This window comes from Rhamphochromis sp. 'chilingali', assembly GCF_963969265.1.
Source record: "Rhamphochromis sp. 'chilingali' genome assembly, chromosome: 16".
In the NCBI taxonomy this organism is placed as follows: Eukaryota; Metazoa; Chordata; class Actinopteri; order Cichliformes; family Cichlidae; genus Rhamphochromis; species Rhamphochromis sp. 'chilingali'.
In genome coordinates this window covers 8,942,256-8,958,768 of record NC_137943.1, presented here as the reverse complement: position 1 = coordinate 8,958,768, position 16,513 = coordinate 8,942,256, and the positions used below count along the sequence as shown (strand labels likewise).

The following is a 16,513-nucleotide window of genomic DNA, read 5'->3' as shown; positions in this document are numbered from 1 at the left end:
GCATTAATATGGATCAGCCTCCTAACCACATCATCAAGCCTCTCACACTGAGTTAAGTGTTAAATTCATCACACATCGTTTCATCTCTCGTGACGATCAAACGCCCATTTGTGACTCTGGATGGAACTCTTAGCTTTGTAACACTTTTTTACACACTCACACTAACACACTCCTTCGCTATCCCTGACACACACACAAATACACCGCCCCCATCCTTACCCCCTACCCCCGCCCGAGGCAGCTCCGTGACATCAAAAGGAGCTAAGCGCTTTGCATCGTGGGTAAGATCTGGGAGCGTGACGGCTACAGAGTCTTTAGTCTCATTAAAGAGTTCTAGAGCTGCAACTCTCACATTAAAGAACTCTGGAAACTTCTTTCTGCTCATCCCTTTGGAGCAGCTGCCAGACGTGACACTTCTCAAAACTGTTTTTGAGCGGAAAAGAGAAGAGAGGGTGATCCCGAGTAAACTCGCCGATGTGAACGCCGTGTATTTACAAACGGGCTACAAAGTCATTTGGTCAATTAGAGAAGGAAAAGAGAAGGACGCCTTTAATGTTTACTTAAAAGAAAAAAAAGTTTATTCAGTGATATTGCACTTCGAGATCACTTCTTCAATGCTTTACATGGAGATGAAAGTTTCTGAGACGATACGTGCAGTACATTGTTTTAATGAGAGCTTCTCATGAAGGCGAAAGAGAGATAAAGGGTTGGAAAACATGCGTTTAAGATGCAAGTTAAGACTGCTATTATTGGCTGAAGGCACATTTATTTACAGAAAGCAAAAAATGAATGAAAAAGGCTGCTTATCAGCGCTAAAAATACAAGCTCACCTTGCTTTTCCTAAATGCGGGTAGTTTTACATGCTTCCTTTTTATGTGGTGTAGAGCTGCACATCATAAGCTGTGTGATCTTGATGGAAATCAAGTGTGTGTGTGTGTGTGTGAGGTCATGACTGCCCTAGATTCTTTACCATGCATTGATAATGTGTGGTCACAGCAACCTGCTGAGGATGAGAAGCCACCATCTTCCTTTTCTAAACTTTATCCTTCTCCTATCTCTCCTCCCCCATCCCTCCTGCACTCTACCATCTCTCACGTGGGGGGGGGGGAGGCTCACACCAGACCCAGGATGCGTGCCACCCACCAGTTGCAGGGCATGATAACTCGGCAGGCCACCCTGCAGCCCCTGTAGTGGTAGGGCCATGGGTGGAAGCCTTGGAGAGGCTCGCAGATCCTCTGACAGTGGGTGTAGCCGCGGCGGCACTCTCTGCAGCACACGCCCTCGTGGTCCAGCCTGGGGTCGATGTTCATGTCCTGCTCGCCCTCGAGGCCTCTCTGAGAGGAGGGAGAAGAGAGGAGAGCGGTCAGAGTGAGGCGTTCTTCGGCAAAAGCTTGTTTTAAACCAATTAAAAATGGATTTCCGACAGGCTGTGATGGGGGAGGAGGGGATGTTGTCAGATGTGGGTTTTTGTTGTCAAATATTTTCTTTTTTCAGAAACGGCGCTTGCTGTTTACCCCGTTCTGTGGTTGTCAGGAGTGGGTTTGGTGGGGTTTGGGTGGAGGATTAGAGAAAAAAGAAAGTGGGGCCTGTAATGAAGGGGTGAGGATGCATGTGTGTATGCATGGGACTCTGTGTGTGCTTAGCAGGGGCAAAGGGGCTGCTGAAGAGGAGGAGGTGGTGGGATGTTGTGGAATTATTCATACAGCCTCAATGCTGAAAGGAATGCTTTGGACAGCCACACACAGAAAACCGCACGCACAGACTACACGCCCACGCATACACTCAGATTTGCAGTGACAATCCGGGCCCCTCCACCGTGACCCCGGCATCTGCTGCCGCTCGCGCAGCTGTGAGAATCCCTCGCTGGGAAAAGCCGTCTCAGGTAGGCCTCAGATCTGATCGGACAGCTGCGACGCCACGGCCCAACGTAAACACAAGAGAAGAAGAAAAAGAGGAACCGTGTGAGTCACGTTTGTGTGTGTGACTCACCTGATAGGGGTTCTCAGGGTTGAACTCCGCTTCCACGTCCTCCTCCACCTCCTGACCTGCGGCTCCGGCTGCCTGGCGGCGCTGACGGGGGGCAGCCCTCCTCTTCCTCTGGCCGCCTGCACACATCACACTCTCAGTATCTGACAGCAGACCAAATCTAGGAGCAGAATGGCACTAATGTGGCACACAGCCGTTTCTCAGGCAGCATTTTGAAGTCCGCAGCTGAAGCAGAAGGAAAATTGTGTTTTGAGAACTTTTGACCTCTCAGCACGCTAAGAATTCTACACTCAGCAGCTCAGAAACTTCAAAAGGATTTCTGCCTTTCTTTCTTTATAGCCTGTTTTTCTCTCTCTCTCTCTCTGTAGCTTAAACAGCTGCGATGTTAAATGAGAATGCTTGAGACTGTTTGACCCATATTCTCTTTGTTTTTTGTAAAAACAAGAAAAAATGACTGTTTTCTTGTCTTTTTAAAAAAAAAAAATCCATACTACTGAAAAATCTGTTTGCTTACTACTCGAGAAGGTGGGACGGAGCCAGAAGATTGGCAGGTCGCCGCACAAGTCCTTGATCTTGTTGCTGAGGAAACCAGAGTCCGAGAGGGGTGTTTCAGCTGCTACCCAGATCAAATCATCGTCGAACTTGGCCGGGATCACTTCATCCTCCTTTTGTGGGTGGGAAAAGCAGATGAGACTGATATGCAAGTAAAAATCTTTCAAAACACACACACACGGCTGCCAAAGGTGTAACATCACACTTCTTGTATCTTGTTATGCTTTAAACAGTCCACACTCTCTGCATCCTGCCCAAGTCTAATCTGAATTAATGCTGCGCTGTTAGTGCTTTTATGTGAACATAAAACAGAGTAGTAAAAAGGGAGCCCTTGAGGCTTTAGTGTACACATTTCCCTTTTGCGCTGACGTCTCGCTGTACACACAGTGTCAGAACTCATCAGCTTCTGAAGAGAAGAGACTGGATGTCCTAAATTTGCAGGTTTCTGCAGATCAACTAATGAGGTTTGCAGAGGAGACACTGAATAAACATACATACTCTGTATCCACAGCCTGCCAGGTGAGGCACGGGTGAGGGTGGGGTGGAGGCGGCTCTGTGGGGATGAATTTGCCCAGAGGCGTTTGTTCCTGAGGGCTGCGCTACACAAGCCACAGACATGTTTATGGACTGTTATCCTCCAACCTTTTAGAAGCGCTGCTCTGTGTGTGTGTGTGTGTGTGTGTGTGTGTGTGTGTGTGTGTGTGTGTGTGTGTGTGTGTGTGTGTGTGTGTGTTTTCTCTCTCAGCTCAAATGATTTGCTGGAGGGACAAATAAAAGCGGGGGTCCTTCTTCACTGTTCGACTGACTGATAAGAGTTTATCTGACCCACTCTCTCTCTCTCTGGAAGGAGGTGTGTGTGTGTGTGTGTGTGTGTGTGTGTGTGTGTGTGTGTGTGTGTGTGCTTATCTAACCCATATTTGCCATCACTCTAAATTATAGCAAATGACCAGCCCACGGCAACCATTATAACAACATCTCCATGTCTCCAAATGCATGCACACAAACACGCACACACACACACATACACAACGTCCAAATAATCATTTATGAGGCAAAGAGAGGCAATAACGCAAATGCGCACAAAAGCGCAAACGTGAAATAAATGATCGTTTATGAGGCAGATAGAGGCAATAAGAGCAGCCCTGCGTGATAATTAATTGTGTTTGTGCACGCCAGTGTGCACGTGCACAGGCGAGCGTGTATGAGCCGCGTGCTCACGAGAGCGATTTGGTTGATGTGGATTTATGTGGATGTGAGGCTTATGCAGAACTAAATGATTTTAATTATCAGACAGCCTCAATTGAACAATCACAAGCTGTGGCACTGGTGATTACAATCCTCATATTGAGTGAAGACCTGCTGGGTTTATTTCTAAATGTTAATAGAGTCCAAGTTATATGATGGGAAGCCACACACAAAAGTCGCATATGTGGCTTGGAGAGCGCTTCACGATTTTAGCATCAGATCAAATGAACACAGCGTGCTAAACAGAGATACTTTATGAGAGCTTTTTATAGTGTAACTGGTGACATCAGTAATAATCTTTGCTTTGCCTGAGTTGAACTGATTCAAAGCAGGCTGAGTGAGTGAGAAGGCAGTTAAAGCGCTTGAGAATAAAGTGTTGTATGAGTATGTGTGAAAAGGGAAATGTTGCTTGTAGTAAAAAGTGCTTTGAGTAATTCGAAATATTGCTTTAGCATATTATCCCGTAAAATGTTTCTTATTTTAGCTGTCATGTTTTAAGTAAGTAAAAATAATGCAGATCATTTCAAGAACCAAAGGGGCAAATTTGTTTGCTCCTGTCTGATAAAACAGTGTGCTGACTGTAAGTCTGCTCGAGCAGTGCTACTTTAAGTTAAATGCTAAAACGCTTGACACAGTAAAGTTTTGCAACTTTAATATTAGTAGCGTTAGCTTAACATTTTCCCCATCTATCATTTACTAATTAGTGTACTGTTTTGTATGCTAATTACTTTCCTATAACTAAGCAATGCTATTAATTTAACAACATTTTTACACAAATGTTGGTTACACTGAAATTCAGACTCAGTGACGGTGTTTTTTGGAGAAGTGAGCAAAAAAGCTATAACTGCTGACCCTGTGGGAGACCTCAGGATTGCTGCTGTATTTTGTGGTTGCTCATATAACAGAGGAGCTCTCAAATTTACAAGGAGCAAAGAAAGCCCTTGTAATGTTTACACTAGCTTTCACTGCTTTGGCTTTTTGCTCAGTTGACTGTAACAGCTGATTCAAATATTTCTCCATACCTGTCCACTAGCTTGCCTGCTAACTGGCTAAGCTACACACCACAGCATGATGTATCTGTGATTAAACTAGACATATTGTTTTATCACAAACTAGCATGATATGTCACAACTGTGATGGCTCAAGGATGAAGTGAGAGCAACACAATATGTTGTGTTGTTGTTTATATATGCAGTTTTTGTTTGGTTGGTTTTTTGTCAATGATTCGGGCTAATTTTATGATATTTCAGATTATATCGAACACCCTTTAAATATGGGTCAAGACCACTCTTTGAGAACTTGAAACCTCACCCATCTCATGGCATGATTTAAAATTTGCAACAGCTGGTACTCCAAAGAAAAACTTGGAGATTACTGAAGGTCATAAAGGTGTGGCCATAATTTCATGGGAAAACTGGAGTTGCAATACAGTAGCATGGACCAATGTGATGGACCAGCACACGACACTGCCTCACTATTTGAATGAAGGAAGAGAGAGGAGTTTTTGTTTGTAAAGGAAAAATAATTCACTCTAATTTAAATTATTATTTGAAAAAAAAAAAAGCCCAAAGAAGCAAGTCCAAAGTGACCGCTGACATCTGGAAAATATGGAGGCATAACTAAACACAAATTCTTGAGCGTTTCAGTTAAATGTAGGCCTGTACTGAGAAAAAAAGTGCTGTTGGTAACAAAACATACAGCATAAAATCAACCCACCAGCTCAAACGTCATCGATTCCTTGTTCAGAGCCTCCACGTCTGGTAGATGAGCTTTCACCTGTGTCTTGATGTAACACTTCTCTCCTGCTGAAAACCGGATCCCTGTGATTCCCTGGATAAAGAATTTGAAAAACCAGGGAATGGGGGACACAAATTAAAAGATGTACACTACACCTCACTTAACTTCTGGGGACATTAACCTATTTCCCCCCTGGACAGTCTGAAGGTTTCCATCACAAACATATCACAAATAAAATCTGTCAGGTTTTGATTGAATTTAGGGCAGTCATAAATGTGAGCACTCTCTCAGATTGAGAAAATACAATCACAGGGGACACTGTGATTAAAAAGGTCAAAATTTTAATACATAAAAGGCTAAAACTGCTGCTTCACTAGTCTGATTGGCCTGGTTGGGGCACTTTAATTAAAGGTCAAAAACCACCAGTCTGAACGTAATGAAAATTGGAGGGACAGTGCATCTCGACACTGATTGCCCCTGAGGGGATAACTCGCCTGCTTGTTCTTAATTTCTGCTCCGTGATAATGAGCTGATGGCTTCGACCAGTCTGATCGACTTCTCCTCTGATGCTTTAAACAGCCTCCTGATACACATTAACATATATATATATATATATATATATATATATATATATATATATATATCTATATATATATATATATATATATATATATATATATATATATATATATATATATATATATATATATATATATATATATATATATCTATATATATATATATATATATATATATATATATATCTATATATATATATATATATATATATATATATATATATATATATATATATATATATATAAAAAAACACCCAGCACGCCCCTGCGGGCGGTTTATCCTTCAAGCTCGGGTCCTCTACCAGAGGCCTGGGAGCTTGAGGGTCCTGCGCAGTATCTTAGCTGTTCCCAGGACTGCGCTCTTCTGGACAGAGATCTCCGATGTTGTTCCTGGGATCTGCTGGAGCCACTCGCCTAGCTTGGGAGTCACCGCACCTAGTGCTCCGATTACCACGGGGACCACCGTTACCTTCACCCTCCACATCCTCTCGAGCTCTTCTCTGAGCCCTTGGTATTTCTCCAGCTTCTCGTGTTCCTTCTTCCTGATATTGCTGTCATTCGGAACCGCTACATCGATCACTACGGCCGTCTTCTTCTGTTTGTCTACCACCACTATGTCCGGTTGGTTAGCCACCACCATTTTGTCCGTCTGTATCTGGAAGTCCCACAGGATCTTAGCTCGGTCATTCTCCACCACCCTTGGGGGCATCTCCCATTTTGACCTCGGGACTTCCAGGTTATACTCCGCACAGATGTTCCTGTACACTATGCCGGCCACTTGGTTATGGCGTTCCATGTATGCCTTGCCTGCTAGCATCTTGCACCCTGCTGTTATGTGCTGGATTGTCTCTGGGGCATCTTTACACAGCCTGCACCTGGGGTCTTGCCTGGTGTGATAGACCCCAGCCTCTATGGATCTTGTGCTCAGAGCTTGTTCTTGTGCTGCCATGATTAGTGCCTCTGTGCTGTCTTTCAGTCCAGCTTTGTCCAGCCACTGGTAGGATTTCTGGATATCAGCCACCTCCTCTATCTGCCGGTGGTACATACCGTGCAGGGCTCTGTCCTTCCATGATGGTTCCTCGTCTCCCTCCTCTTTCTTGGGTTTCTGCTGCCTGAGGTATTCACTGAGCACTCGGTCAGTTGGGGCCATCTTCCCAATGTATTCTTGGATGTTCGTTGTCTCATCCTGGACTGTGGTGCTGACACTCACCAGTCCCCGGCCCCCTTCCTTCCGCTTAGCGTACAGCCTCAGGGTGCTGGACTTGGGGTGAAACCCTCCATGCATGGTAAGGAGCTTTCTTGTCTTTATGTCAGTGGCTTCTATCTCCTCCTTTGGCCAGCCTATTACCCCAGCAGGGTACCTGATCACGGGCAGGGCGTACGTGTTGATGGCCCGGATCTTGTTCTTACCATTCAGCTGACTCCTCAGGACTTGCCTGACCCTCTGCAGGTACTTGGTGGTTGCAGCTTTTCTAGCGGCCTCTTCATGGTTCCCATTCGCCTGCGGGATCCCCAAGTACTTGTAACTGTCCTCTATGTCTGCAATGTTGCCTTCTGGTAGTTCAATCCCCTCAGTTCTGACTACCTTCCCTCTCTTTGTTACCATCCGACTACACTTCTCCAGTCCGAATGACATTCCAATGTCATTGCTGTATAGCCTGGTAGTGTGGATCAGTGAATCGATGTCTCGTTCACTCTTGGCATACAGCTTGATGTCATCCATGTACAGGAGGTGGCTGACAACTGCTCCGTTCCGTAGTCGGTATCCGTAGCCAGTCTTGTTAATGATCTCACTGAGGGGGTTCAGGCCTATGCAGAACAGCAGTGGGGACAGAGCATCTCCTTGGTAGATCCCGCACTTGATGGTGACTTGTGCTATGGGCTTGGAGTTGGCCTCTAGTGTTGTACGCCACATCCCCATTGAGTTCCTGATGAAGGCTCTTAGGGTCCCATTGATCTTGTACAATTCTAGGCATTCCAGTATCCAGCTGTGGGGCATTGAGTCATAGGCCTTCTTGTAATCAATCCAGGCAGTGCACAGGTTGGTCAGTCTGGTCTTGCAGTCTCGGCCGAGACTGCAAGATATATATATATATATATATATATATATATATATATATATATATATATATATATTTATATTTTATATATATATATATATATTTTATATATATATTTATATATTTATATTTTATATATATATATATATATTTTATATATATATTTATATATTTATATTTTATATATATATATATATATATATATATATATATATATATATATATATATATATATATATATATATATATACATGTTAATGTGTATCAGGAGGCTGTTTAAAGCATCAGAGGAAAAGTCGATCAGACTGGTCGAAGCCATCAGCTCATTATCACGGAGCAGAAATTAAGAACAAGCAGGCGAGTTATCCCCTCAGGGGTTATCCCCTCAGGGGCAATCAGTGTCGAGATGCACTGTCCCTCCATATATATATTTTTTTTATATTTTATATATATATATATATATATATATATATATATATATATATATATATATATATATATATATATATATATATATATATATATATATATATATATATATATATATATATATATATATAAAATATATATATATATTTCATCTGGTTACGTTGACCTGAACTCACAATCTCGAAGTCATGGACCTCCACGGCCTCGTCTGCTCCGCTGCCGGTGCTGAATCTCTCCATGTTATTGGCAGTGTCGATCTCCATTGAACCTTCTTCCACTTTGCCATTGATGCTCATGCTGTAGTGGACATTGTAGACCTACACACACACACACACACAAGCTTTTCTGACTGGCATGTAAGGTATGAAAGTCCTGAGACTCACCCCACCCCAGGCATTCGCTCTTTCACTCTCCCTCCATCTCTAATCTTACCCTGTGACTTCTCCTCGCACATACCACCTCATTTTTTTCCTTCTCAAATGCTCATCAGAAGAATAGTACCCTCACAGCTCCCCAGTAATGTAATTACCCGCCTACAGAGCCTCTCCATCATGCGTTAATAACATTTTCTAACTTCTTACTGGGAGAAAAACACACTCAGAAAGCAAAATTTGGCCTCTCATTTCTTACACCTCTTGCCCCCGGAGCATCAGCTGGACCCTGAAAACTCTCCCACAACCCCACCCCTCATTCCAACCCAGCCAAGGGTCCTCTATATACACCACCCACACACACACAGGCACACAACGCCTCCATTCACCAAGCTCTGCCTCAGACTGTACCATGAAATGGGAGTGTTTCATTTACATTTTTACTGTTTGCCTACACTGCAAAAATAACCCATCTTGAAGAAGTGCTTTTGTCTGCAGAGACTTTTTTAATTTAAACAAGTTTAAAAAGAAGAAGAAGGAGAAAAAACTACCAGTGATGACTACGTTTCACTTGTTCCTAATTTCAAACAGCTTGTTTCAACAATGTCTTCAGTTAAGGGATGTTAGTTTTATAGAGTGTGGGAGCTGTTTTTTTTCTTTGGTAGCAGGGACTAAATGGGTGTTTGGTGGCTGTGCATGGATAAAAGAGGGAATGGTCTTTGGAGCCTGTGCTGCACCCAGTCCCTAGTAATATATAAATTTCTGATGAATACCTAAATAGATCTTGGAATATGCAAATAAAAAAAGTAGATTCTGAGCTGGAATGCTCCATATATTCACTTGCATGTTAACTACATTTGAAAAATAACTTTTAGGTAGTTTAAGATCATATTTTCATACAGTTTAAAAGTTTATATATATATATATATATATATATATATATATATATATATATATATATATATATATATATATATATATATATATATATATATATATATATATAACAGCTGTTATATATATAACAGCAGTGAAGTATCACTCTTACATGGTTTTCATTGTTGTTCCAGAAGTAGAAGGCTCCGACGGCTCCCAGCAGAAGCAGGAGGGCTCCAGTTATGAGCACCGCAACCCCGGCCTTCAGTAGGCGGCCGGTGGCAGCGGGTTTGACCGCCAAGGCGGAGTACGCCTAAGGTGAAAAAACAAGCAACCCTCTAAAAATGAGAGCATGGTACAACAGCACAGCTAACTCTTGATAACACAGCGTTACGGCTATGCAGCAGTTATGGGATTCAAAGTTATCTATCCAGCTTTTGGTCTTGAACACACACACACATGTCTGGTTTGCTATGTTTGTGGGGACATCCCATTGACATAATGCTTTCCCTAGCTGCTTGCCCTAATCCTAACCATTAAAAATGAATGCCTAACCCTAACCCTAAACCTAAACATAACCTAATCGTAACCCTGACACTTAAACCACATTTTGAGTGTGAAAAATGCCTTCAACCCCATGAAAACCTGGATTTTCGTCCCCACCACAGCTGTTGGTCCCCACCAGTATAATAGATTTCAGATTTTGGTCCCCACCAACATAGTAAGAACCCGTACACACACAAACACACGTAAGACAGCCTGCATCATGGAGCAGAGTGGCGGACTGGACTGTACAACTCACCGGAGGCATGAACTGATGCAGGTCCTCTGGTCCCGCCAAGGCAATCGGTACTTTCTCTGAGTTCTCAGCCATGACTGAAGCCAAACACCTGAGGAGACCCCAGTCCACTCTCTCTCTCTCTCCTCTCTCTCTCAGGGGAGGGGGAGGATAGACACTCCTCAGTCACGCAGGCACTCTTTTCTGTTGCTGTCGTGCTGAAGGTTTCCTGACTTTACAGATAAAACTAAAACTTCCAGCTGATGACCATCACATGCAGTAACCTCTTATGAGCCAGTTGTTTTATACCTTCTGTCAAAAAATATATATATATTAATGACCCCCCCCCCCCCCCCCTCTTTGAAGTTCGTATAGGCTGCTCATGCAACTTGCATGAGTTTGATATAACTTTGTGACAACCTCAGACCGTGAAATCTATTCAGCAGGACGAGGGAAGCATAGGGTTGTCTCCCCGTATCACCGTACCCTCCTCCCTCTCGCTGCTTTTCAAAGCTCTACAGACTGTTTCGGGGTCAAAGGTGACTCTGGCGGAATGTCGCATGGATTTTTTTTTCTTTCCCACCCTGGAGACGGTGTATTTACATGGCACTGTGCAAAGGCAGCAGCTTGTTGGACAGATTCCCACCGCATTTTCCCCTGTCTGCGTCCAGGGCTGTGGTTGCTGTTATTAAAAAAGAAAAAAAAGAAAAAAGAAAAAAAAAAAGCCCCGAATCCATGAATGATAATGATGGGATTACGTAAGGGGCGCACGGTGCTCATTTGGCAGATCGACAAAAAACATCGTGACAGGATAACAGGAAAGCTTTCCCCCACAAGGACTTCATGTACTTTGACAAAAAAAGAAAAGAAAGGAAAAAGCACAGGTGCTCTTGGATTCCTGTGTGCACCGTCAAACTTATTCTTAGGCTCCTCTGATGTATGGAAGCTCAGAAGACAAACAGCAGACGCGCTTTTACGCGTAGCCCTTGTCAGTATGAGCCTCACACATAAGCGCGCTCTCCAGGTTTTAATGATTTATATAAAGGAAACCTGAACATATCTTTAATTCATGTGTGCTATCAGCATGCAGGTCCCGTGAAAATAAATGTAGTTATTAAGTGCCTGAAAGAGTGCACAGACTAACGATGGAGGTCTTTGCTCGATATGCATGAGAGTGATTTGCTCAAAAAGAAAAAAAAAAACCTTGGCTTCTGTTCTGGCATCTCACCAGCGAAAATCGTATTCACAGAGGGGGGAAAAACTTAACTGACCTTCTTCAGCGGGCTGCAAGGACAGAGGCTCACTACCGCAATAACAGCGACACCTGTTGGTTTTTACAAGACTGATGCTCCTGCAAAAAAACAAAACCCAACGCTTCCCCCCACCAAAAAACAATGATCCTGCTTGCCCTCATTACCAATCAACTCACACTTTTCAGAACAATTTAAAGTTTATTTCCTTTCAGCGTATTGTGATGATAAAAAAAGACTTTACAGTTATTTAATTATTGCATTCAAGTCCGTTTCCTTATGTGGTTGTCAACTTGATACATTATTGGTCACCAGCCCTCCATGAAACCAGATATTGGGGGCATTTCGTTTTAAATAGCAAGCATGCATAAAGATTGATAATTACAATTCATATGTACACATCTTTTGCTTCATTATACTTTCATTATAAAAATAAAAATCTCTCAATGTACAAATCTTGCATATTATACACATCCAGTCCAGCAAGTTGTCACAAAGTGATTGGATGGACTTCAAAGGTGGCTTTTACATTAAAACAAATGAAATTTTGGGACATCAACGTGTGCGCACTCTCCACAGCAAATAGTTACATTGTTCTCATTGTCAGTTAATCATAAATTAAAAGTCTGAACACACTATACAGTTCCTTGCAAGTGAGCTTAGGGCTGTGTGTGTCTATTTTAGTCATCATTGTTGGGACAGTGTGTTGGGGTCGGGGTGTAAACGGGGATGCTTATATCGCTGATCTCTTGCACCCTCACAGGTCTGGGTGGAGTGACCAGAACATAGTCGTACTCCTTATGCAGCACCTTCTCGTACACGCTCTGCAGACCCACAGTTTTGGGGATGTGGGCCTGGTAGTAGTTGTCCCTGCGGTGAGGATCCCGGGGCAGAGAGGCCGTTTTGGAGAGACTGCTAAAGGAAGAGAGGGTCGGGGCCGGAGATGGGGCTGCGTTGGCTCTCACTGCTGAGGGGCTCCAGCAGCGATCTGAGTGACCCAGGACTTTACACTCATTGGTGCAAGCCCACAGAGCTGGAAGAGAGGAGGGTAAGAAGGTGGGGTTAGATTAGGTGCACACCACCTAGCTCACATCTCATTTGCTGATAATTTGAGCTTGAGTTAATTTTGTTGCTCTTACCATTTTGGCCACCCATGGGAGGAACTGCTGCCCCTTCTTTCTTCAGGCCAGTGTCTCCACTCACATCACTGTCACTGTCATTGAAGTCACTGTCCCCTTTGCCACTGTCTTTGCCACTGAAGGCTGGGTCCCTGGCAGAGATGGTGGTGTAAGAGTTGCCCTTCCAGATGGTGATGGGCCTCACCGCCTCTTTGCCATTCCCATACCCGGGTAGAGTAGAGTAGCCCTGCAGGAGGGGGGGGGGATAGAAAAACAGAGGTTAGTACCTGCTTGTTGTGTGCAACCTCCTCCTCCCCACCCTCCCCCAGCACGCTTGTCCCAAAGGTGCATCTCACCTCGTGTTTATTCCCCCGGAGCTTGCTGTTGTTGTCTGAGTCATACACGCAGGGCACTTCACTGCCGTCCTCCGAGGCCGAGCACATGTCGCTGCCCCCAGGGTGAGCCGAGGTGAACGCCCCTGGCTGGCCACTGTACGACTGTCCGTCAAAACCCGCCTCTCCCCCGGCTCCGTGGAGAGGCAGGAGCGGGTTGTCCACCACGTGGCTCCTACCCCGCTCCAGAGCGCCCTTCTCCCCGTACGAGTCGCTGTCATCTCCGCTCTTGTCCCGCTTACGCCGGTTGCAGGTGGTGGCGATGAGGATGATGGCGAGCAGCAGGAGAGTGCAGCTCCCCGCGAGGACAACGATAATCACCACCGACAGGTCCCACTGCGCGTGCACCTCCTCCCCGCCGCCTGGCTGGTACACGGTTCTGTCGCTCGGCGGGGAGCCCGCGATGATGAGGAAGTGGAGCGTGGCTGTGGAGGTGAGTGCGGGCCTCCCGTTGTCACTCACCGTGACGGTCACGCTCAGGGTTTCGTCCACGTTTTGGCTCAGCACCTGGTTCAGGTAGATCTCCCCTGTGGCTTTGTTAACGGAGAACACAGAGGGCTCGCCGGTGGCCAGTCCGTAGGACAGCTCCGCGTTCACGCCCTCGTCTGCGTCCCGAGCCTCCACGCGGGTAATGACGTAGCCGCTCGGTGAGTCCCGGGGCAGGAGGACTTCAGCGGAGCCGTTGTTGAGCGCCGGCTGAGTGATATACGGCGCGTTATCGTTCTGGTCCACTATCCTAACGTACACGCTCGCGCTGCCGGACAGCGGCGGGGAGCCGGCGTCGCTGGCCGTGATTCGGAGCTCCAGCTGCTTCATAACTTCATAGTTGAAGCTCCGGAGCGCGTAAAGCGAACCGCTGGCAGGGTCTAGAGACACAAAGGTGGAAATGGGGGAGCCCATGAAATAAGTGTCCGCCAGTTTATAAGTGACCTTCCCGTTTGACCCCATGTCGACGTCCCGCGCCACTACTGTGGTGATGTACGCGCCGGGCGCGTTGTTCTCCACGACCGACACTTCGTACACAGGCTTGCTGAACACCGGCGCGTTGTCGTTCTCATCCGTCAGTCTGATGGTGTACTGAGTGATGGTCCTGAAGGGAGGGGAGCCCAAATCCTCCGCCACCACTGTGAGGTTATACTCGGGGATTTTCTCACGGTCCAGTGGGCTGGTGCTCACAATCATGAAGCTGTCCTCGTACGCCTGCTGCAGTCGGAAGTGATCGTGTCCGTACAGCGTGCAGTGCACCTGCCCGTTAGCGCCCGAGTCTCTGTCCGAGGTGCTGACCAGAGCCACGAAACTCTCTCTGGCTGCCGCCTCAGTTATGTACGCTATTCCCGCCGTGATGGACGTCATCGGGGTGATTGAGATCTCCGGCGCGTTGTCGTTAACGTCCTGCACCTGCACGACAATTTTACAGATGGCCGGGCTCGGGTTCGGACCCAGGTCAGTGGCCTGGACGTCAAACTCGTACGTGGTCTTACTTTCAAAGTCAACCGGGCTCTCCAGAGTGAGCCGCCCGCTTTTTCTGTCCACTCTGAAGAGAAGTCGTATTTCCGGGGGCACCTGGTGACCGAACCCGTACACCACCTCACCATTCAGCCCTTCGTCCGGGTCCTCGGCGTTCAAGTCCAGCAAGAGGGTGCCCACAGGCGCGTCCTCGGGCAGGTCCACGGAGAAGCTGCTCCTGTCGAACACCGGGCTGTTGTCGTTGTAGTCTTTCACCTTGATGTTTATGCGCGTCGTTCCGCTGCGGGACGGGTTGCCGCCGTCCATGGCGACCAGCTCCAGCGCGTAAGAAGCTTGCGTCTCCCGGTCCAGCTCCTTCATGAGCACCAGCTCCGCATATTTAACCCCGTCGGCCCTGCTGAGCACGTCGATCGAAAAGTGGCTGTTAACAGAGATCTGGTAGCTTTGGATGTAATTTGTCCCAACATCCTCATCCACGGCAAAGTCCAGGGGGATCCGGGTGCCCACCGCTGTGTTCTCGGAGATCTCCAGACTCGACTCTTTCCGGGGAAACTCGGGAGAGTTGTCGTTGATGTCCTTGACCTCCACCTCAACGTGAATGAGCTTGAACTGCTCTTTGGAGAAGCTGACCACGTCGAAAGCGATGAGGCAGTGCAGGGTGTGTTTGCAGATCCGTTCTCTGTCTATCCTCTCTCCGATGGTCAGCTGCCCGTCGCTCTCTCTCAGACGGATGAAAGACGAGTTGAACTGTTTCATCATCCTGAAACTGTTCCTGGAAGAAGAGGCAGAGGAGGAAGTGTCCTTGGCTAAGTTTCCAATCACCGTCCCCGGTGCGTCTTCCTCAAATGTCTGATATTTCACCGTCTTTCCGTGCGTGACAGCAGCCAGGCTTATCAGAGAGGCGCACACTAGCACCAACAGCCCGTTCCACCCTGTTTCTCCCATCTTCGCACCGTCTCTCCTAAATATTCTGAAATTCAGCAGAGCGTCCTCACTCAGTCCAATTCAAAGTTTAAACCAAACGCACCTGAGAAAAAAACAAAAACAAGAGTTCTTCCCGCCCTCTAATCAACTCTCCGGGGTTGTTTTTTGTTCAGATAAAGCCCACAATAAATATTCCATATGTCTTTCAATGCGCACTCTGGATGCGCTCCGCTCTCTCTCTCGACTGGAGGTGTGCTGCTCTCTCAGCGCAAGAGGGCTGCAGTGTCTGCAGGAGGGTTTATACGGCGAGGCATGCAAATGAGCCTCACTGTGACCAATCCGGGCTTTGAGATAGAGGGGGAAAAGAGAGGGGGGGACTTCAGAAAGACCTCTATACCCTGTTTAGAGATTCCTGGACTGTGCGGAGAAACTTGGCTCCCAATATGTGGGCTAAACGCGGGGCTTGATTTAATACTGCTATAGTTTCCTTTGCTTGTTTATATTCCTGGGGCTGTTAAATGAGTCTGCGCACCGACACGCGGGGAGGGGGGCCACGGAGATGCGCAGTGTCCCTGAGCTAGAGGACAAAGCATTTGAATAGGAGTGTCTGCTCGGGATGCTTTACCTCTACAAGCCTTATTTCAGTATGAACAGATTTATGTTCAAACGCTGTTTGCTCGGATCATCAGGCACGCGTGTCCTGTGTCAGTGTGGAAGCAGCCACTGGTGGTGGTGGTGGGGAGGGGGAAC

The 16,513-nt window shown here is 46.2% G+C and overlaps 2 protein-coding genes across 2 annotated transcripts; both read right to left on the bottom strand.

Annotated features, from left to right (window-relative positions):
* Positions 1-548: 548 nt before the first annotated feature.
* LOC308412426 (leukocyte cell-derived chemotaxin 1-like) lies at positions 549-10,981 on the bottom strand. The gene is made up of 7 exons (XM_080906775.1): positions 10,637-10,981; positions 10,007-10,147; positions 8,764-8,904; positions 5,500-5,613; positions 2,501-2,651; positions 1,990-2,105; positions 549-1,334 (listed from the first exon to the last, which is right to left on the bottom strand). Exons 1-7 carry the CDS (start codon positions 10,706-10,708, stop codon positions 1,113-1,115), a joined length of 957 nt encoding a protein of 318 aa, XP_080762901.1. The 5' UTR covers positions 10,709-10,981; the 3' UTR covers positions 549-1,112.
* A 1,069-nt stretch (positions 10,982-12,050) lies between these two features.
* Positions 12,051-16,056, bottom strand: LOC308383787 (protocadherin-8-like). The gene is made up of 3 exons (XM_080861906.1): positions 13,337-16,056; positions 13,002-13,227; positions 12,051-12,895 (listed from the first exon to the last, which is right to left on the bottom strand). Exons 1-3 carry the CDS (start codon positions 15,782-15,784, stop codon positions 12,543-12,545), a joined length of 3,027 nt encoding a protein of 1,008 aa, XP_080718032.1. The 5' UTR covers positions 15,785-16,056; the 3' UTR covers positions 12,051-12,542.
* Positions 16,057-16,513: the final 457 nt, after the last annotated feature.